The sequence below is a fragment of the Drosophila guanche genome, unplaced genomic scaffold, assembly GCF_900245975.1.
Source record: "Drosophila guanche unplaced genomic scaffold, DGUA_6, whole genome shotgun sequence".
NCBI classification, from domain to species: domain Eukaryota; kingdom Metazoa; phylum Arthropoda; class Insecta; order Diptera; family Drosophilidae; genus Drosophila; species Drosophila guanche.
This window is the reverse complement of record NW_022995754.1, coordinates 2,029,893-2,051,877: the sequence shown is the minus strand read 5'-3', so window position 1 is coordinate 2,051,877 and position 21,985 is coordinate 2,029,893. Positions and strand designations below refer to the sequence as shown.

Sequence of the window (21,985 nt, the reverse complement as noted above, 5' to 3'; positions counted from 1 at the left end):
TAACGCCCATTCATTCCACTTGTCAGTTAGGCGCGCGCGCTCTCACAGTGAGTGCTGTTAATTATGCGACCCGACCAGTTCAACATAGTGCCACTTGTTGCGCCAGTTTCCCGCTCGCATGCTTACATAATAATTAGAAGAAGGAAAAAGAATGATGATGAAATTGCGTCTCTCTGGCATTCTTTCGCTGTGCTTTAAGAACGTGTTAAAATGAAATTTAATTGAAGTATGAGAAGCAGGCTCAAAAGACCCACCGGCTAAGAGGCGGTCTTCTTTCAGCTCTTTCTTGTGGCAAGACAAGTTAATTATGCAGATGATATTGCCAGCCAAGAGAGAGATGTGGGAACGCGACCTGAGGGCATCATTAGGCCAGCATTTGGTGTTCTCCGCTCCATTCTTTCAATTAGATTGCGTGGGCGAACATTCAATAAAATCCATTCAAGATCTTAGGAAATTCTAAAAGAAAATTCACTAGTGTGTGCTGTGTGTGTGTGTGTGTGTGTGTGTGCAAGCATGAATAAATTTACAAGGAAAATCAGTCAGGCATGCCATCTGCCGCTGCCTTTGCCTTCGTTTTGGCTTGTTCGGGCGCCAACTTTGCGCAGCCACTGTGCATGGAAAGCCACGCTTTGGTGCTGCTGCTGCCTGCCTGCCTGCCTGCCTGCGTCGAACTCGAGTCAGTTCTGCATTAATGAGAGAGCAGTTAGGTACGCTCGCTCGCACGCTCCGTGTGGTCGTCTACTCCAACCATTCATTCATCCTCCAACGAAATCTGTCCAGGTTCGGTTTGCCAGTGTCTCTCAGTGTGCGCTGCTCCAAATGAAAACTCACCAAAAACAGATGAAAGATATATCCGCTTGGCACAGTGGAAAAATCAAGCGGAGAGAGAGAGCCCGAGAGAGATTCCCAATCAAAAGTTTTTCTTATTTGTGGGAAACTTGTTTCTCCTCTCTCTCTCTCTCTGGCTCTCTTTTCGGACTGACTCTGCGCCCCACTGCTCCCCCTTTCACCTGGGCACAGCCGAACTCAACCCGCGTAGTTGATGTTTTCCCCCCTCCCAATCAAATTCGTCTGTCGTCTGCGCAGTCGCACGTCGGCGCTGCTTCGGTGATGAGTGCACAGCGGATGCGCAGCAAAAGAAACCGAAACAGCAGCAGAAGCAGAGAAAGGAAACGAATTAAGAACAAAGAGAAATGCAAAACTAAAAGTGTAAAGTGTGAAACGTTAACTCTGCTATGATGTGTGATCGATTGTGTGCAATTTAAGTGTAATTTAATCGGCGACAACAACAGCAAAGCAAAACCCAACCGAGATTCGATGGGGGGGGGGGGGGGGGGGTTCCGCTTCCCCTTGAAGAAGTGTCAATGTGCACGCAGATAATAAAAATATATCAGACATTCAATAAGCGGTTCAAGGCCAGGCTCTAGCCAGTGTGAAGGTGTTGCCAATTTATTTGAGTCTCTAAAGTCTGCGCATTCGTCGTTGCCTTCGTTTTGTTGTTGCTTTCGTCACGTGATAACTTGTTCCACATGCATGAAAATATTTACATTTTTCTTGACACAAAACCAATCAGCTTTAAAATGCTAAAAGTCGCGGTTTTAATTATTAACAATCAATTCCCTAACGTGCACCGACCGGAAGGAAGATCCACTCGAATTATGTCAAATATTAAACCCTAATAAATAAGCAAATTTTGTTTTGAATTTAGATTTTTGAAATCTCAACAAACCTCGCAGTAAACGTAAACAAAAGCAACAGCAATATTTGTTGTTTTTGTTGTAAGCCCAAAGAAGTGATCAAACGAAATACAAAAGTCCATTTTGTATGCAAGAACCAGCGACAAATGCATGAAAATGAAAAATTCTGCTGCACCTACAAGCAATACAAGATCTGTCCCAAGATGGAGATAGCAACCACAAAGTATTTGGCCGACTATCTGTACGTGGTGCACGAGGATGTGCCCTTTCGATACTATCGCAAAGTAAGTGTCTGCCGCGGGGGGGGGGGAGGGTTGTCGGGGTTGGGCATCCCAGCATATCATGCATGATATGGCACATATCTATGATATGGCGATGGTGCCCCGCGTAATGCTCGTCGTCATCTCTGCACGCTCATAAACTTCAAACCGTTTGCCGTTTGGCTCGGCATCGCTGGGCGCTCTTTTTTAGGTTTGTTGTTGTTGTTTTTATTTACTGTGCGGTTTTCGCTTTATTAACTGCGTTTACCTGGGCGTCACGTTGTTACCGCTGACTGCTGTGGCTGATGCTGTGCCGCCTCGCCTCGCCTGGCAGTTCGTTTGTCTAACAGAGGAGTCTCTCTCTGCTGCCTCCAGCTCTCTTGAATGAATTTCACTTAATAGCGCTTGGCTGGCAAGCGATTTTGATGTACCCTGCAATGCTTAGTGGCTGCTAGGGGAATTTGGGAATTCTTCCCAGCTGCATTTTCAATGAATTATTGTAGCAAATGGACCACAAATAGTGCTGTAAAAGGGAGCCATAATTGAGCGAATTATTGCTGTACCAATGGCACATTTGATCCCCTTTAACAGCTTATCTTTCGGCAGCAAAAGCTTCCACGTTAATTAACTTAAAACCCTTCTACAGGGCATATTTTAGTTGCTTAACTTGCACTTTGTTGTTCCCCTCTCCAAAACTAAACAAATTGTGGACTGCTGTTAGCTGTGGTATTTGCTTGATGTCTTCGCTGTATTTTTTTTGCCAGCGCACATCTAATGGGCTTATGCTGTACATTTTGCAGATGACTTATTAGAGCCGTGAACGAATTTGGTCGCCGCCGCTTATTAAGATCCCTCTTGGCGCTGCTTGCTGGGCACTTTCTTTTGCCGCTCACTCTGCCAGTGCAAACACACAAAGAACTAAGGCACAGGCACACACCGGCTTGGGAGTGGGGAATTTCGAGAAATATGAGCCGTAAGACAAATAAACAGAAAGCAAAAATTGTGTAATTAATGAAAATAAAGCAAACCATAGCGAAATTACACAAGTCGAAAGCGGAAGTGCCGGAAATGACAGCGCCACTGTAGGTGTATCTTTCTTTTTGGTTTTTGTTTGTTTTTATTTGTCTGATTCGAGCGGAATACACAGCCGGCGGATGTGACGGCTGCTAGTGCTCACAGCTCGCAGCTTTCCTGCTAAAGAAGTAAAAGAAAATCCCGAAACTCAGATGAGTTTGCATATGCCAGCCGCAGCAATTTGTCATTTCGTGTATGTGTTTTGTGTGTTGCCCAGCAACTGAGCTGAGTGAACTTTTGCTTTCTTTCCATATAATTTGTACTCCGCCAACTCTGCCAGAAGTGAAATATAATACAAGAGGTGGTGGCATATCAAATTGCACGGGTTGTGAGAATAGAATGCAACTTCCCAATAGTTGCAAAGAACATTTTTGAGGGTTTTAAGTTTGTTTATGCTTGGAAAATGAAAGTGTAAAAATATTTAAAATATTTAGAAAGATATTCATGGAGGAACATTTTTAGAACTGTTCTTTCTGGCTTTTTTGCAGTTTAAAGAATATTTAAGACAAATATTTCTGGCAGATGGAATTACAAATGAAAAGTAGTGCACTGAAGGCACTCCTCAGCCATCATGCACGCATTTTCTTTCATGTTTTTATGCTTCTAATTAAAATGCAAATTCTATTGACTGAATTCTTTACTCCAATATTTTTCATTCCAGACGAAATGCTCCGTGTTCCGTGGCCTTGTGCTCTGTTTGTGCCTCAATGTGAGCTTCGCGAATGTTGTGCGCTTCCCACGCGAGCTGGACCGCTATGGATCGGCGTATCTGGTGCCGTATGTGGTTTTGCTGTTTCTAGTCGGGCTGCCCATGATGCTGCTGGAGATATCTGTGGGTCAGTTTCTGGGCCAGGGAGCGGCGCACACTTGGCGCGCCTCGCCCATATTCAAAGGTAAGCAACACACACAACAGGTGGCACTCGGCCGTAGCATACTTTTAGGCGGCATGCAACAGGTGGCGGAAAAACCCCCTTTTGAAAAGCTGCGCGTGTGCATGTGCAGGACGAAAAGCTCTGTGGCCAAAAGCTGCAAGCGGATGCGGATGCAATGCAATTGTGTCCGTGTGCACGTCATTGTAATTCCCAAGTTGCAATTCCGTTAGAGGCCGCATAAATAGCCGGAACCGGAGGACAACCACTGGGCGGTCGAGCATTCTGGCAGTAAAAGACGGTTGGACACATCCCGTCGATCCACAAAAAACTCTCTCAAATTGTGTCCGTTGGTAGCCGAAGTTACGATTGCAACAACAACACACTTTCGTGTCATCTCTTCTCCACACTCTCACTACCCGCTCTCCCGAGCAAACACAAAGCCGGAGCAGGCGCTCCCCTCTCTCTCCCCCAGTGACGGGGAAGTGACGGGGCCAATGCAAGGGCAAAAGCACAAGGAGCCACTTAACAAAAACCAAGCAAAAGCAGAAGCAGAAGCAGAAGCAAAAAAAAAGAACAACAACAAGAAGGAAAAACTAAGAAAAAAAAAACACCAAAAGTCTAACAAGAGAAATCACGAACATAGAGGATTTGGCCAATGACAAAAGGAGGAATATCAGACCAAAGTATATACTATATCCAATGCGAACAAAAAAACTATAAAAGAATACATAAAAAATACACTAAAAAAATATGAAGACTAACCTAAATGTGACCCTAGTAGAATAATGTGTATGTTCATCAACGTAACGTGTGTGTGTTATCAGGACAAAAAACTGCAAAAGCAAACAACTCTGACAACAAGCAAAGAAAATCGTACAAAAAAATATAAAAACTTCAAAATGCGCATTGTGGTGTGTGTGTCCCGTTCGTGAAAAATCGCCGACGCGCCAAGTCCCCGCCCGTGTGTGTGCGTGCCGCACAACAACCGCCTCCTCTCCGTCCCCGACCCAGCCAATCAAAGTGGGTAGACGGGCCATAGGTAGCACCCGCTCTCGGGGGTCGTCAGGCTGAGAAAAGCCAAACACCAACCCAAGGCTGCCGCAAGGCGACGAATCGTTGAACATCAGGTGCGGGGGAAGAAGGAGCTAAGAGATTCACCTGTGAGCGGCGCCCCCCGTCGCCCTCTGCCCTAAAGGGGGGGTTTGCGCGCTGGGAACGGCCGGCGGTTGGCACAAAAACGTGTACGGTACGGTTCGAGTCTTGCTGAACAGAGAGGAACTCACAGGAGAACGGCTCGGACCGGACTGGCGGTGGATGAGGTGCGTCCACAAAAATAACCATAGAGACATTTAAGGCAAATTCTAAATGAACAAAAGTATAAATCCAAGCAAACCGAAAAGGAGCACAATTGTAATGAAAGAAACAAGCGAATTCAAAAAGTATCTACAACATATACATGAGCAATATTGAGCAGAAAGAACAGCAACAACAACAACAACAACCCCTCCACCCTATAAAGGCAAAGAGCAAAATCGAGAACCTGCAAATTACGACACAACACCTTCGAAAATCGACCTCAGTAATTAAAATATATATAGAAAAATATAAACAGAAAGAAAGCAAAACACGTACATGTCACATGCATGCGCCAGAGCTCTAGCTAAATGTGGCTGCGGGAATGCGCCTTCGTTGTATCGCCCTTTTTTTGGGATGGTTTGAAAGTCCCCCACACAGGCAGACCGAGCGGAGTAGCGCTCCCTCTGTAAGAACTATACGAGTATTCGTGTATGGGATAATAGTCGATGTATGATCTGAGCGGCGTTTAAAGATGGCTCCATAAATCAGTTTAACTTTTGTACATTGATTGATTTATAGTAGAAAATGGTCGCTTCCGAGTATTTGCTTGCTTCTGCAGTTCTAACCTTCTGTTAGAGTTTCCATGTGCAAATATAGTAATAATAATTCCGAATGAATCAATTATGCTGCCTCCTCTTTTGGCGCTTTCGTCTTTACAGTACAGCGGCTAAGTAACGGAATTGACAAGCGCAGAAAGCGCAAAACGAAATGAGCAATTGCATAATTAACTTCCATTTGGAGTCAAAGAAAAATACAGTTGCTCGACCGTTTGGGTGTGGTGTGGAGTGGTGGAAAAAAAAGCTCATCTTAATCATTTATTTATTGTTTATTGATATTTTCGAATGATCATTTTATTTGATGGCTCCAATGCCAACTTTATGGGTCTAGGAACTGATTCCGATTTCTGTCTGTGTGTGTGTGTGTGTTAAATATATTAACAGCTTTCGGCGCGCTGTTAAGGTCGAATCGATCTAGTTTGGCGAATCGCCACAGAATGGGCCTTAAATGTAAATGTAAACATAACAAAAATCTCGTTCTCGGACACCTTTGACAACTAGTTTTCACTTGCCGTTGGCCATTTAAATGACAACAAAAAGTAATTTAATTAAAAATACAAGAAGGAATCTTTCGCGCTTCCGCAAAGCCAATCCAGGGGGGGGGTAAATGTTATTCCATATACATATAAATATTACCAATCTCTGCTCTTAGGCGCCTGCATCGTGAGTCGCTTCGCCTCGTGGTTGTCTGCCATTTGGGTGTCCCTGCAGGCCGTGCTGGCATTGGCCTACATCGGGATGTTCGCCTCCAATGCGCTGCCATTTCGGGAGTGTGCCGGACCCGTCAAGCTGAGAACGGTAAGCAGAAAACCCATTAGAAATGTGCAAACTTTATATATAATTAAACTCCCCACAGACTGGCTATCTGGTGACGGGCACCAGCGGGCAGGAGTGCCTGCAGCTGACATTTCTGACGCCCTTTTGGCGTAATCCGCTGTACTTTGGCCTACTGGCAGCCGGCCTAATTGGTCTCTGGATTGTGGTAATGCTGTGGTGAGTACCACAATGGAATATCTAATATTTTTCCCACTCACACCTTCCATTTTCGTAGCACCCACAATGCCAAGATACTGCGTCGCAGCCTCTTCGTCTACGGGCTGAGTGGATTGGTCCTGCTCTGCGCTCTGACCGGTTGGGAGGTGCGCAACTCCTTCAGTCGCCACTACTTCCCAGAGCTGTGGGGCTTCGATCCTACGCTGCTGCTGGAGAGCAACATCTGGTTCAATGCCCTGATGCAGGTCCTCTTTGCACTCAACTGCGGCTTTGGCGCCCTGCCCATGGTCACGGGCAAGTTCCTGTACAAGGGAGACGCAGTGCGCACCTCCGTGGTGTACCTCTGCTTCAACCTGCTGATCAATGCCATCGCCGTGACGCTGTTCATGGTGCAGTTTGATCTCTCGGCGAACGGCTACCAGTTGATGGAGGAGCTCAAGCCGCTGACGGCCATCTACGATCGTGTGCTGAACGGCTCCCGGGAGGGAGAGAGCGATGTGCTGCAGCACCTCGTGCCCGCCCTCATCTACGCGCTGATCATCCTCTCGGCCATGGTGTCCATCACGGTGGCCGTGTACACGTCAACGCGCCTCGTGCCGCGTCGTCCCAACTACGTCATCTGTCTGATCGCGCTCGTTGTGGCCGTCATGTCCTTCGCGGCGCCCAAGTTCATCATTGCTCGGGTGCTGGACTCTCGTCTCGTGGGCACCATGGTCGTGACAGCGCTGGTCTTTGAGCTGATTGCCATAACGTGGATCTACGGAGCGAAGAATATCTACACGGACTTGGAGTTCTCCATCGGTAGGCCCATCTTCAAGGTGTGGATGCTCCTCTGGGTCACATGTCCCGCTGTGCTCACGGGGATCCTTGTGTGGTGGTGCGCCGACGATGATCAGTACGATCTGCTGGCGGAGTATCTGCCACGCTGGGCGCCCATACTGTTCGTGCTGGGAGTGATCCTCATCATTGCCTGCATCCAGATCTTCCGCCAGGTGGAGTACAACTTCTTTGGCATGATCTGCGAGGCCTCCAAGCCGGCCAAGGAGTGGGGACCCGCTGATCCGCTGGCCCGCCACTCCTGGAAGCAGTGGCGCTCCGTCTGTCAGGACACGGGAAGGCGGGACTTTACGCTACGCCGACGCGGCACTCGCGATTACACGCACTCCATCAAGAAGGGTCAGTACTCGAGTGCGCAGAAGTATGGCGTCCAGAACGGCAGCCAGACACAGACGCCGATGCAGCAGCAGACCCACTGGAAGTCCTCAACGCCGGGCAACAGTTCGCCCAACTACAGCGGCTCCATGTTCGGGGACTCGGCCATCGAGGAGGACATCAGCGTGGACAAGTATCCGGGCATCACGCAGCAGCAGCAGTACGTGCCATTCCAGGCCAGCGATGCCAAACCCATGAGGTATTCCCAGCGTATGCGCCAGACGGCGCAGCCACAGACCCTCACACGGCTGCCACCACCAGCGACAGCGACGGCGACGGCGACGGCGACTGCGGCAGGACCCACCACAGTGGAGAAGCACCGCGAGGTGGTGTACATACGCCGCCTCTCCGACGGCGGCACTGACTCCGGCCATGCCACACGCATCGAGATTTCGCCCTCGAACGAATCTATTACCTACGGGAATGGAAAGACCAACAACAACTCGTCGCTAGCCATGTCCAGGAATCCGCTGGGACGCTCCACGGGCTGCCTGGCACCCACACAGCCACCGCCACCGCCTCGAGTACATGTGAAGCGTTCAGCCAGCTCGGTGGTCAATGTGAATGGCAAGCTGCCACCGCCGACATCCGCCGCAGCCGGAGATCACATTTGCTGGCGGAAGTTTAACGTCAATCCGGAGGAATACTCCACGGAGCTGTGAGCCGCAGAAGAGCAGGACAAAACGAAGCATTCACATTCGAAAAAAAAAGACTTGTATCCAAAAGAAATGTATCTGTAAGCTGTACGAGTACGAGTACGAGTATTGCATCTACAACTATCCCGTAACCCCCATACGATAAGCTAACGAATAACGAATTATGCAGCATAAAAGTGTATCTTCTAGTTCCGAAACTGTACATAGAGAGAGAGTAACGAGAGAGGAGTGTGAGCAGGCATAGTTCTACGATCTAGTTCCTTAGCATAAGTCAAGAAAATTCCGTTGTCATTACTTGGAGTAACTGGAGTAGATCCTGCACTGATCTACCCACACCACACATAGTCTAAGCACCATTTAAAGCATTATAATTTAGCTACTAGTTAGTTTACCCAAACGAGTGGATGAGCGGATCTGTTAATGTGTAAACTGTGTGCCTGAAACATAAAAACAATTGAATTATGATGAATCCTAGTTGTTAGTTAGTCCCTTAGTCTGACACAATGAATATCCTAAGAATCGGAGTCCGATGTTAAGTTAATTGTAAACACAACGATGTCGAAAACGATCTTATATAAATACAATAATAAATAGTACGTTTAGTAAATTATGATTCCTATCGTTGTCTTTGCCCAAAATATCAAAGTTCGCCTTTAATTGATGCTAAGTTTGAGCCATGAATCGAAGAACCAGAATCCAAATTAGCATACATGCTCGAACATGATCGGTGGATCGTGTCTGGGCGACCAAAAAATATATATTCCTGCCAGTTCCTTGGGCCATAAATATTGTCTCAACAATTGCACAACATTTTGTTAGGTTTCGGCAAAACGGTCAACCCCAGATGTGTCGGTGGACCACTTGTCCTTCCTTCAAATGGCAATTAAAATAGCTGCTTAATGCTGCAGAGCAAGTTATGGCTTGGGTAGATGGTGATCACAAAACGAAACTGTATGACGACAATCGTTTATTTATGAATACAACGATTAAGCGACATTTGGCTAATGAATTGAACTGGATCTAAAAATATTTGTATGATGCTACTTGGCTGCTGGTTGCGTTGGCAGCAGGTTTTGTTGGGTTTTTGGGGTGGCAGATGATCTTTAAATAAGTTGCTGAAAGTACATCATTTGAAGTGTCTTTAAATTGAAATATTACACACTTAATCTAGCAGCAATTAAACTCTGCTCATACTTGTACAAATATCGTTGATCTTTTGAAGTTTAACCACTAAATGGGTTCATCATTGAATGTGCTCAGCGGGAGGGCCTTGAGTCGGGCATATCGAATGGTTTGGAACAAGCGTGTGATCTATGGCTCAACCTAATCGATTCCACATCAAAATATAGTTTAGCCAAGCGGCAGAAGTGCATGCCAAGAGGATGCAGGCTAGATGGATGGCACCCATGATGGAATATCATTAGTAGCCAGCAAAGCAAAGCAACTAAAATGCTAATCGATTGAAGATGCCCAAGCAAATACTCGCAGCAGTAGATGGAAGATACATATGTACATATCACATAGATATGTATGTTGCTTCCTCTGTTTTGCATAATAGCCAGCCTCAAGAGAGAGAGAGCGAGAGAGACACACACCACAGATAATTTTGTGGCTACGAATCTTGTATTGCCAGCTGACGTATCGTATCTGCTAACTGATGAATTTTTATACAAATTTGATACACTCGAGGTGAACTTGATTTTGTTTGGCGGCGTGGATGCTGCTTCGACTGTATTTGTTGTTGCTGTTTTTCTGGTGTGTGTTTTTGGATAGAAGCATCTATGTCTACATGGAGTTAGAGTCCAACGAGTTTTGTTTCGCCTTTTTGTATTTGATATGAAAATTCAAATTAAAGCTAATAAATACTTAGGCGTTCATTGTGGCCAGAGCTCAGAGCTCAGAGCTCAGAGCTACAGACTCGAGCTAGATGCTGGCTTTATCTGAAATTCATTAGAAAACTGGTCCAACTAACCTTCGAGCTGGGCAGAAGATCCAACGAGGGGCGCTGTATTACTTGATTGACGTCTGCGGATTGCATAATCCAATTAAATTGGCGATAAGTGTCTGGGTTGAGATGGTGTCAAGTTGTCGTTGTTAATGGCAAACCAGCACACATTGTGGCAAGGATATTCATTCATGCCTCATGCCTGATTGTAGCCTACTTTTTGGGTGGTTCTAGCTGTAGCTTTTGGCCAAGAAACAAACCAAGAACATGGCCAAGAAATGCGGAAGCCAGCGGCAGACACCTTACCTTGTTGGCTCCTCTGGGGGCACTCAGCAAACAAATCAAAAACGCCACAATGCAAATTTATGGCACACTGACAAAACTAATTTGTGGCTGCAGCGCAGCTCCAGACTTTAATAAATTAATCAAAATAAATTGTGTAGATCGGGCAGGGCAAGTGCGTGGAAGCCATAGCATGGGATGGGCAAGGAAGCGAGTGAATATTTTGACATAAGAAACAATGAGAAGTGGCTGCTGCTCTGCTCTGTAATACCTACCCAATTCTATGCACTTAACTTCCCTTTACATCAATAAAAACCAAGCTAAGCCAAAATTGAATTGGATTTTCTTTGGGCGTATGCTCGCTGGAATTAGTAAATGGCCATAAATACATTTAATCTGGGCTGGGACAACGAACCAGTTGGCTATTGAAATGAGGCGATATAACCAGTTACCCCTCCCCTCCAGTTCGGTTCAGTCCAAAATTTTCAGTATTTTATACGAAATTAATTTTCGATTTGTGTTTCTTGTTTTTTTTCGTGTAGAATTTAAACAGCCCACAGCTTAAGCTCAAGTCCGATCTGTATATTTTTAGATGTATCTAACTAGTTTTTATGTATTTTATTTTGTTTTAAATTTAAGCTTAAAAGTCGGCCCTCAGCCTTCAGCTCAAATCTCTGACTTTATTTGCACTCCAAAAGTGTTTCTGTCTCACATATAAAGTATCTTTTGAGTGGACTAATTCACAAGCTGCCTGAGCTGAGCCGCCAGAGGTGAAGTGCACTCCGGAGATGGCCATTAATCAAGTCAAGAGTCTCGGGGCTCAAGTTCCATTACGGAGCACCTTCCGTTTTGACCCCAGTCTCACTCTACTCTAGAGGTTATTTGGTGTCTGCCTTAAGTGAATAATTGATTCAACTTCGATCTTGATCTTCGACTGCTCGTAATGTGAGCCAAAGTATCTGATATCTGATATCTGCTGGTCGAGGCTTGATTAATTTTGTATCTTGCAGATTCTGGATAAGCTGTGGCAAGCCCGAAAAAACTTTCGTTTCGAAAGGCCAAGCAAGTTTGTTAAACTTTCAAGGGTCACTCGGTTATTATGTAACACGCCGCAGATTCTTCTGGGGGAACAAACAGGTTCCTGCCCCCACCCGTTGTGACCCTCAGAGATTCCCCTTAAAAAACCACAGTGTTCGGGTGTTTCATTTAACGCGGCAAAAGGATGCCAATGGCAATGGCCCGCAATCGTGGCCCATAAATTGCTGGCCAACAAAATAAGCGCAGCAAACTGGTTAAACGCTCTCGCCTGCCGGTGTCCTTGATAAGGCTTATTGATATACCTTTTTGGCTCTCCGACTCTTGGGCGGGGAAAAACACGTTTAATTCGAATTTAATTTTGCAATTTTGGAAGCGAGCGTCGCCGAACCGTGGCTGCAGGTTTTTTGGCCACATTTCTCGCAAAAACGCGAATTGCAAATCAACTCGAAATATCCATTAAACAAATGCCGTTAGCCCATTGTTTATACGATCGACAGACAGCGGCGTAAATATATATCCAAACATTTTAAAATTCCCAAATTATCAAGACTTATTATTCAGAGCTAACTGTTATTTTTATGGATCGAATTTGAACGCCAAAAGCTGCTCAAATAAAATTAACAACAACTTATTTGAATCATCTTTACAAAAACCCATGGCTCACCTTTTGCCTGCCTCAAGGCTTGCCCGAGTCCTTGGGCTGCAGTTTCCTTTTTCTCAATCTGTCAAGCTTGAAATGAACTTCCTATGAATGGGCAGAATGAATGGAGTCTCATAATGAGCCAAGTTCGTTGAACTTGAGCAACTTGTGAAATATTATTCACATTTATCACAAATCGCTGTTGGCGTTGCATTGCATCATCCTCGTGTATATAAATATCTTTACTATAAACACACAAAAAGATGCAATTATAAACAATCATTAAGTGGCAGATGAATGCAGGCAGTAAAGATAGAAATGATTCTTCATCGATTTCATTCATGTTTTAAGTAAATTCTTTAACTAGTTGGCAGCCTTCAGCTTTGCCAATAGTACCCCTTCGGATTCAATGATCTTTTATGGATATTTATCAGCTAGAAATGCCCTCTCTTAGCATCGTTCTCCCGCCCTAAGACTTTCCTTTTCGCTCCCTCAAGTTCATCCACAAATCCAGCCAGAACCTTCCATTCTTTTTCCCAACACTTCCTACACCAGAAATCCATTCAAAGCCAATTTCATAGCCAACAAAAGAATAGAATGGGAAAAACTAGTTAGTCGGGTTGTTTTTGGCTGTTTTGTGTGTTGGCTGGCGGATTTACATAAATATAAATCTTGAGCAAAAAGAGCACCTTGAGCTGGGCTGCTGCCGGAGTCGTGTAGAATCCACCGACAGAGACGCGGACAAATGCCTCGTGTATAAGGGATACATTTGCATAAATCATAAGCACAATTAACAAATGCTGCGCCGCTTGTTCTTGGCCAGGCCAAATGCTGACGCAGGTGACGTGACATTTGACTCGTAAATTTATACCATTCCCGCCGCATAGATCCGCCAAATTTGAATAACCACGCACTTCTGTGAGATCGGTCGCGATCTCAGCCACAGCCTACAAGGCTTTGCTCTTATAAATATTCAGCGTGGACTCTTACCCTATCGCTCTTCGGCGAACACTTTTCATTAGGCTGGCAAGAGACTTGATTTCAATTTTAATGGCCTGTGCGTGAGGGCATTTAATTTTGCACTGGGATTAGATAAGCGCGGAGTACTTCTACCTGAAATAAGTCGCTGAGTCCGTCATTTAAGAACTCTTTGGAGTAAGCAGGCACATTAAATGCCTGAGTAAATGAGATCAAATGGGGAATGGGCAATGAGTATTGCAGCTGCTCCCTTAGCTTTGCTCTTACTTCTATTTAGAGACCCTAAAAAACTCTCTCAGAACTTGCTTTATAAGCCATCCTCCTAGTCAAACAATCACTGCTGAAATATCCACTATTTCGAGATCTTTTTGCTTGATATAAACAGAAACCGAATCGATATTTGACATTCAATCGAGTTGATTTCCGCACCCGAGACAAAAGCCGCCCAAGCGGCAAACACCCAAAATAAACATGAACTTCCAAGAGCTCTAAAAAGTTGCTAATTCTCTAAGAGAACAAAGTGTTAAGGGGGCAGGGAAGGGGCTGGACTAGAATCTGGTTGGACGAGCACATGTCAGGGACAGGTTGACTTGGATTTTGTTTCGTAATTTAGAGTTGAATTGTCCTTCGATTTAGTCCAAAAATATGCGCCAACTGATGGCATGTCGCTGAATAATCTGCTGGCTGTTGCAATGTCCGATGATGCGGCAAAAAAAAAGGCTTTTCCTCTAGACGGCGAGAAGTTTTGCAGCACAAAAATCACTTGAATTCCCCGCAATGACAAATTTGAAATGTCAGCAGTCGGCAGTCGCTGGCAAGTGTCATTGCCTCTCCGGAGGTGACGAGGAATAGTCAAAGATGTGCAAAGCAAGTTATGACCCGAATAGTGCTGGCCAGCTGGAGGTTTCCCAGTGCTTATGCAATTACAGCCGAGAATTAATTGCCGCCTGACGGTCGCCCGTCTATGTCCACTTAGATGGAGGGTGACGGTGACTTCCTCAAAAGTCTCTCGAGGTGTGGGTCTAATTACGCGATGATCTCTGGCCCAGTCCGCCCATGAACATTTGCCGGCCACGCACTGCCATTGCCACTGGCTGTGGCTGTGGCTCTGGCCAAAAGAGTCCATGGAGGAGGCCCCACTGTGGGCTGTGGGCTGTGGGCGTTCCGCTGATTGGTTCATTAAAAGCCAAATGCTCGGCGTGACTGCTTCTCATGAGATCGAAAATTAATAAATTCTAGTTATTAAACATCAACAAAATACAGCAAAACAAACTGCAGGCGATGACAAACTCTGAAACGAGTTTTGGTGTCAATCGATGAGCAGCTCAGATGCAGCTTCAGTTTGGGGTTTCTGCGAGCGATCTTCTCAGAGAATGAATCTCCGAGCTGGCTCCGTGTGTGTAAAGGTCATTCGGTTAACCGAGTCAGAGATGACACTCTGCGGTGTGCCTACCTTAACATTCAACTCCAACTGCTGACCCCCAGACGCCGCACGCACGCATCCAACAGCAGTCTGCCAGCCAGCCCAGCAATTGGGCGCGAAGTCAACCGGTTCATGTTCCTCGGGGCGCAACTGCATGTAGGCCTGTAAGCCTACGAACGGGTGGGGGGTAATTGCCATTAGCCAACGCCTGATCTTCTCACATTTCTACACACACACAGATGATCTCTACGTATTTGCCTTGCCTTGCCTTGGCTCGGCTCGGCTGACGATGGGAGCCTTGACTCGCCGCAACTGGCAATCGATTGATGAAATTGATGAAATTTTTGGTCTCTGCTGATGCCGATGCTGGGGCATTTTGCATTCAAGTCGCTTACAAAATTAAACGCTGCATGACAAAATGTTTAACACTCGTTGGCTACAGTGGAAGACCACAAAGAGGGAGAGTTTGCCTCGCTGGCTTTACTTATGTGAAAAAGTTGAGTAAAGTTTGCAGAAATCTGATACGAATACAGTAGGGATGAGTTCCCTTTTAGTTTGTTTCTGCCCAAATCTAATCAAAACTCAATGCCATTTCCTTTAGAGATATTTCACTGTGCCCAAAAGTCTCCCTGCCGTTCGCTGTAGCCAGTTCTTACGCTACCTAATAGTTAATATTTTTGGCAAAAAGGCATCTGCGCATTGTGTTTGACAGCTAAATGATAAAACCAACAGCAAATTGGCCAAGTTAAGCATGCGGTAGTACAAGTACAAGTAGCTACTGCCACTGCCGCATCAGGTTTGCCATAATTGCTGAGGCTTTAGGGCCTTACTCGCATTTTTTGGCCAACCCATGTTAGCCGTCTGTTAACTCCCAAACATCGCAAGCAGCGACAGCAGCGGGCAGCAGGTCTGGGGACTGGTTAAGCCGCCTGGTCAGCCTCGGCAGACGTCGCGACGTCGCGCGGGCAGAGAGCGAGCTTCAGCTTGGTCGCGCTTTCGGTTTCTTCTCCAACGCTGCCCCGACTGCTGCTGTCCGAGGCGAGTGCTAACAGCTGTCGCCCAAATGAAGAAGATGCCTCTGACATTGTCTCTGCCCGCTGCTGCTGCTGCTGCTGCTGCTGTCTCTGCTGCTGCCTCGGTTGACTGTGGCAGATGGCTTGGTCCGAGTATATATAGAAAAGTCTACAAGTTTTGATGCTTTAGTTGGTATTCCACACTCGACCTAGAAGTTAAACCAACTTTAGCTGGGCATCGATCAAATTCAATTGACCATTGAATTTTGATACGATCGGTCGCGTTCCCCGCCAAGGATTACGCACGCAAAAAAAGGATTACCTAACGAAAATCGGGATTAATTTCAGCAACAAAAAAAACTCCTTACTCCTCCTCCACGAGTCTCGACAGCTGCCGTTCTGTAGCAGTCAGAAAAAGTGTACAACATGGTAAAGCAAACCCCCAAATCAAATCAATTCAGACCAAAAAACAAACAATAATATGAGTAACAAAGTGTGCCCAAAACACAACAAGTGTCCAATAAATCAAGTGTCCCCCAGTGTAAAGACAAACAAGAGACAAGAGACGAGAGACAACAGTGTCGCAAAAGGGGAAAGAGTATTCCCGAAGCAGCAGAAGAGCCACAGCAAACAGTTAGGGAAATAGGCAAATAAATTGCTAAAGCATCGACCGACCGATAGACCGATCGACCGACTCGATTCCAATTCGTATCTATTTGCATTTTACAAGATTTAACACGGATTGTCTTGTCGGATCTGTCGTAGCCGAGCGCTATCGCGCGGCTCGTCTCTCTGTTGGATGCCCAGTTGACATTTAAGCGGCAAAAAGTGGTTGACCGTAGAAATTGTGCAAGTGCCAAAGCAAGTCTCAGGCAAGTCCCATCCGCAGCCGCTGCAACTTGGAGACTTTGTCGAACGAGTGCAATGTTACGCATGCGCCAGCGGGCCGCCCACAGAGCCACAAATCATCTTTTGCGTATTAAACCATTAGAAGATGGCCTGGGCAACCCAGCTGCTGTTTCTATGTCAGCTCTGACATGACTGCAGATGAAATTGAAACTTGTTTCCACTATTTCTTCTGACATTTGCCAAGATTGGTAATTCGTAATTGCCGTATTTAGGTAAATAACCATAAAAACAGCTTAAATTGCAGCGAGTTAGATTCTAGAAGCTGGCTTCGATTCGTGGCCAACATCTGCGCTTTTTTTAGATCCACCAATTTGTGTGCTAAATCTTTAGATTTCTTCCCTACTCCAAAAAGAACTCAACGCACATCTTCCAGCCGACTTGCCACTGTCATAAGTGTCTTAAGGTCAGGCCCTTGAATGTGCCAACTGCCCTCGATGCAGTGTGAATCGGATTAATTAGCTGCCCATTAGCATAAATGGAGAGTCAAGGGAATTAAGATCACAAGATCGATGAGTGTCCTTTCACTTTCGAGACAAAAACCAGCAAATTCTCAACACATAAATCAAAAGCATGCCCGCTTGTATGGATTCTGAAATTCCTTTTGTCTGTTTGAATCTTTTTTTTAATGAAAATTCAAACAAGTTAGAACTGGCAAACGTTTCGGGTTCATTAGCATAAATAATTTTGTATAATTTACATACAAGAAAAGGCCAGAAAAAAAGAGTTAAATATTTGTTGAAATTAGCAAGGCAACAGAAGACAGACAATGTTGGGCTTAGCTGCTCATCGCTGTATTTGTTATAATCCAACAGATTTGGTTATATTATTTTTTATTATTATTTTTTTATGGCTGTGCGTATGCTAATTTCTGACTTTAGTTTTTACTCGCTATTTTTTTATGGTCTTGGTCTTGGTCTTGGCTGATTATTATATAATCATTGGCTAGGTCTTCTACGTAGAACTGGTCTGTCGCCGGGGAAGGTCCGGTTTCTAGCATAATAATCAGCTATTTATATAACAATTCCTCCCAAAAAAAGAAGATATTCTGCGTTGGGCTATTAATTGAGCTCATCGAGCATCGACGAACACTTTCATTAGCGTTGACAGAGACTAGCCGTTGACCTTGCAGCGACAAATGCAAATGAATGAAGACTCGGAGAGCCATTCGAACGGAAGCCATAACTCAGAGGCAGACCACAGCTTCCTCGGCTTCGACTTTCAGCAGGTTGTCGTTTGTCGCTGAGCATCTTCAGTCGTCGCATTAGCATTGTGTTTTAATCACACGAAACTGCGAGATTTACTAGGTCTACGGAGCAATCAATGGCGCCTCAGAGCAGGTCTCAGGGGGGTGCAGAGCACGTCTCTCGTGGGGTAAACTCTATCCATGACCTAGAGCTGCTAATGACTGTCAAAGTTGAATGTCTGTTTTAACATTTTCGAGTGATTTTCAATGCATTTTATGGTAATGTGTCTGCGACTGATTTGAATTCTTCACCTCCCGGTCTCGGTGACTCTGGCTGAACTTTTCAAGAGTTTTAACCCCACAGGCCACAGAGACGACAGCTCGGTCTTGCCTTGCCTCGTCTCCGATTCGGGCCAAGCTGCCACCAAGCGTGAAGCGGCGATTAGTTCTTATAAGGCGATCGAGCAATTAGCCGCAATCAGCCGCTCGTTACAGCCAGTTGTTAGTCGAAGACGTCACTTGAGCCACTCTGCCACATCTCAACTTGTGTCTCAACGCGTTCTTAACCCTCAATCTCTCTTCTATCCTTTATAGAGAAGTGCACTGTACGTCTTGGCGCTTTGCGCTGTGGCGGTGGCCACCGCAACGGCCGATACGCATGTGGTAAGTAGAGCCTGCCCCACCAGGGACCCACTCCTGATGCAGAGCCACAACTAAAGAGTCCGTATATTGCAGCGTAAGGTACGTGACGCCGATGGGTACTTCTACCCCACGCCGAAGGTGCCGTTCGATCTGCCCCCACGCACCACTGAGGCGCCCTACACCCGTCCGCCCACGACGAGGCCTCCGGTAACCCGTCCACCCACGACGAGGCCCCCGGTGACACGCGTGCCAGCCACGTACTTGCCTCCTACCAACAAGCCAGCACCACCGGCCACCACTCGTGTGCCTCCACCACCACCACCGCCGAGGACACCTCCTCCAACGAGGCCAGCGACTCGTCCTCCAACACCGCCACCAACCAGGCCACCAACTCGTCCTCCACCAACCTACCTCCCACCCACAAACAAGCCTGCACCACCAGCAACCACTCGTCGCACTCCTCCCCCAACTGTGCGTACTCCGCCACCAACCAGGCCAGCGACTCGTCCACCAGCAACCTATTTGCCACCCACAAACAAGCCTGCACCACCGGCAACAACCCGTGTGCCACCACCACCACCACCACCAAGGACACCACCACCAACCAGGCCAGCGACTCGTCCTCCAACGCCGCCTCCAACCAGGCCCGCGACTCGCCCGCCAGCAACTTACTTGCCACCCACCAACAAGCCTGCACCACCAGTGACAACTCGTGTTCCCCCACCACCACCACCACCAAGGACACCACCACCAACCAGGCCAGCAACTCGTCCACCCACTCCTCCTCCAACCAGACCACCAACTCGTCCTCCGCCAACCTACCTGCCACCCACTAACAAGCCTGCACCACCAGCAACCACTCGTCGCACTCCTCCCCCAACTGTGCGTACTCCACCACCAACGAGAGCGACTCAGCCACCCACAAGACGCCCAGCAAGCACTCCAGCACCAACTTACTTGCCTCCTACCAACAAGCCTGCACCACCAGCAACGACCCGAGTGCCACCCCCACCACCACCACCAAGGACCCCACCTCCGACGAGGCCAGCAACTCGTCCACCAACCCCTCCACCAACCAGGCCACCAACTCGTCCTCCACCAACCTACCTGCCACCCACAAACAAGCCTGCACCACCGGCAACCACACGTGTGCCACCACCACCACCACCACCAAGGACCCCACCTCCGACGAGGCCACCAACTCGTCCACCAACCCCTCCACCAACCAGGCCACCAACTCGTCCTCCACCAACCTACCTACCACCCACTAACAAGCCTGCACCACCAGCAACCACTCGCCGTACTCCACCTCCAACTGTGCGTACGCCACCCCCAACTGTGCGTACGCCACCCCCAACAGTGCGTACTCCACCACCGACCAGGGCCACTCTCCCACCTACCAGACGTCCAGCCAGCACTCCAGCACCAACCTATTTGCCACCCACTAACAAGCCTGCACCACCAGCAACCACACGTCCTCCAGTACGCACAACTCAGCCTCCAACCAGGCCACCAACTCGTCCACCCACTCCTCCCCCAACTCGCCCACCCACTCGTCCACCAACCCCACCACCAACACGTCCACCAACTAGGCCACCAACACGCGCTACCACGCCTGCACCAACCTACCTGCCACCCACTAACAAGCCTGCACCACCAGTGACAACACGTGTTCCTCCACCACCACCACCACCAAGGACACCTCCTCCAACGAGGCCAGCAACTCGTCCAGCCACTCCTCCACCAACCAGGCCACCAACTCGTCCTCCACCAACCTACCTGCCACCCACAAACAAGCCTGCACCACCAGCAACCACTCGTCGCACTCCACCTCCAACTGTGCGTACGCCACCCCCAACTGTGCGCACTCCACCCCCAACTGTGCGTACTCCTCCACCAACGAGAGCGACTCAGCCACCCACACGACGCCCAGCAAGCACTCCAGCACCAACATACTTGCCTCCTACCAACAAGCCTGCACCACCAGCAACCACCCGTCCCCCAGTACGCACAACTCAGCCTCCTACCAGGCCACCAACTCGCCCACCAACCCCACCACCAACACGGCCTCCTACTCGTCCACCAACCACTTACCTGCCACCTGTAACCACCCGCGTGACTCGTCCACCCACGCCACCACCAACACGTCCCCCAACTAGGCCACCAACACGCGCTACCACACCTGCACCAACCTACTTGCCACCCACTAACAAGCCAGCACCGCCAGCAACCACACGGCCACCAGTACGCACCACTCAGCCACCCACCAGGCCACCAACTCGTCCTCCAACTCGCCCTCCAACTCCTCCTCCAACACGCCCACCTACTCGTCCACCAACCACATACCTGCCACCCACTCCTCCACCAACTCGCCCACGCACTCCACCTCCAACCCGTCCACCGACTAGGCCACCAACTCGGGCTACCACCCCAGCACCAACCTACTTGCCACCCACTAACAAGCCTGCACCACCAGCAACCACTCGTCCACCAGTACGCACCACACAGCCTCCTACTAGGCCACCAACTCGCCCACCCACCCCTCCTCCAACTCGTCCACCAACCCCACCACCAACTCGCCCACCCACTCGTCCACCAACCCCACCACCAACTCGTCCACCCACCACGTACCTGCCCCCCGTCACGACCCGCGTGACTCGTCCACCCACGCCACCACCTACCCGCAAGACCACCATCTACATCCCACCCCCGACAAGAGCTAGCGTGCCCCCACAGACGACCAAGCACCAGGGCTACCAGTACCCGAAGCCCAGCATCCCCTTCGACTTCTAGGTCCGAGAGAGAGAGAGAGAGGTCAGAGAGCGTCTCTAGCAGCGCATTAGCTACTATATGTCTAGGGCTGGATATTGTAGATCTAGTCAATACAGTGTAACGATACTTCAACGTTTCCGGGGGTGCTACGAACCCTTGGAGGCGCCAGCAAGGACGAAAATTGTTTGTTTTTTTATTCGTATTCGTACTTTTGTAATTAATGAATCGCATACTCATATACAGGTACAGCCTATAGGGATCGCTGTGTCTCTACGATACAGTGTACCCCTATGCGGTGTACAGCTAAAAAGTCTATCCAACTCTTGCTATGTTCTACCACCACACGCTATCGATCGACGTGTGTCTGTCTGTTGTCTATGACACGCAAGCCACACAAGCTCAAGACTATATAGCTCTATATTACGATTAAATAAACCTTTATTCGGATTGCTGAAAACCCTGAACAATAAAATAAGATTTTCG

The 21,985-nt window shown here is 47.8% G+C and overlaps 2 protein-coding genes across 10 annotated transcripts in view; both read left to right on the top strand.

Moving 5' to 3' along the window:
* Positions 1 to 21,985, top strand: part of LOC117589403 (sodium-dependent nutrient amino acid transporter 1) — a 41,439-nt gene that overhangs the window by 15,848 nt on the left and 3,606 nt on the right. For 2 of the 4 annotated variants that reach the window (XM_034281325.1, XM_034281326.1), the window contains exons 3-6: positions 3,693 to 3,924; positions 6,469 to 6,614; positions 6,673 to 6,809; positions 6,868 to 8,182. In XM_034281325.1, the coding sequence (XP_034137216.1) occupies positions 3,693 to 3,924; positions 6,469 to 6,614; positions 6,673 to 6,809; positions 6,868 to 8,182 (1,830 nt within the window). Of the gene's footprint in view, positions 1 to 1,708; positions 1,982 to 3,692; positions 3,925 to 6,468; positions 6,615 to 6,672; positions 6,810 to 6,867; positions 8,684 to 21,985 lie in introns of those variants that run through there. The other 2 variants (XM_034281327.1, XM_034281328.1) reach the window with 2 other exon arrangements.
* LOC117589405 (extensin) lies at positions 16,174 to 20,977 on the top strand. Of its 6 annotated transcripts, XM_034281331.1 has the most exons (8): positions 16,178 to 16,425; positions 18,683 to 18,751; positions 18,824 to 18,940; positions 18,971 to 19,132; positions 19,208 to 19,370; positions 19,572 to 19,592; positions 19,669 to 20,212; positions 20,736 to 20,977. In XM_034281331.1, exons 1-8 carry the CDS (start codon positions 16,423 to 16,425, stop codon positions 20,887 to 20,889), a joined length of 1,233 nt encoding a protein of 410 aa, XP_034137222.1. In that variant the 5' UTR covers positions 16,178 to 16,422; the 3' UTR covers positions 20,890 to 20,977. The 6 variants fall into 6 exon arrangements, with proteins under 6 accessions (XP_034137226.1, XP_034137222.1, XP_034137223.1 ...); XM_034281335.1 differs by having other exon boundaries at positions 16,174 to 16,425; positions 18,824 to 19,132; positions 19,208 to 19,243; positions 19,571 to 19,592; positions 20,146 to 20,212; XM_034281332.1 differs by having other exon boundaries at positions 18,824 to 19,113; positions 19,225 to 19,370.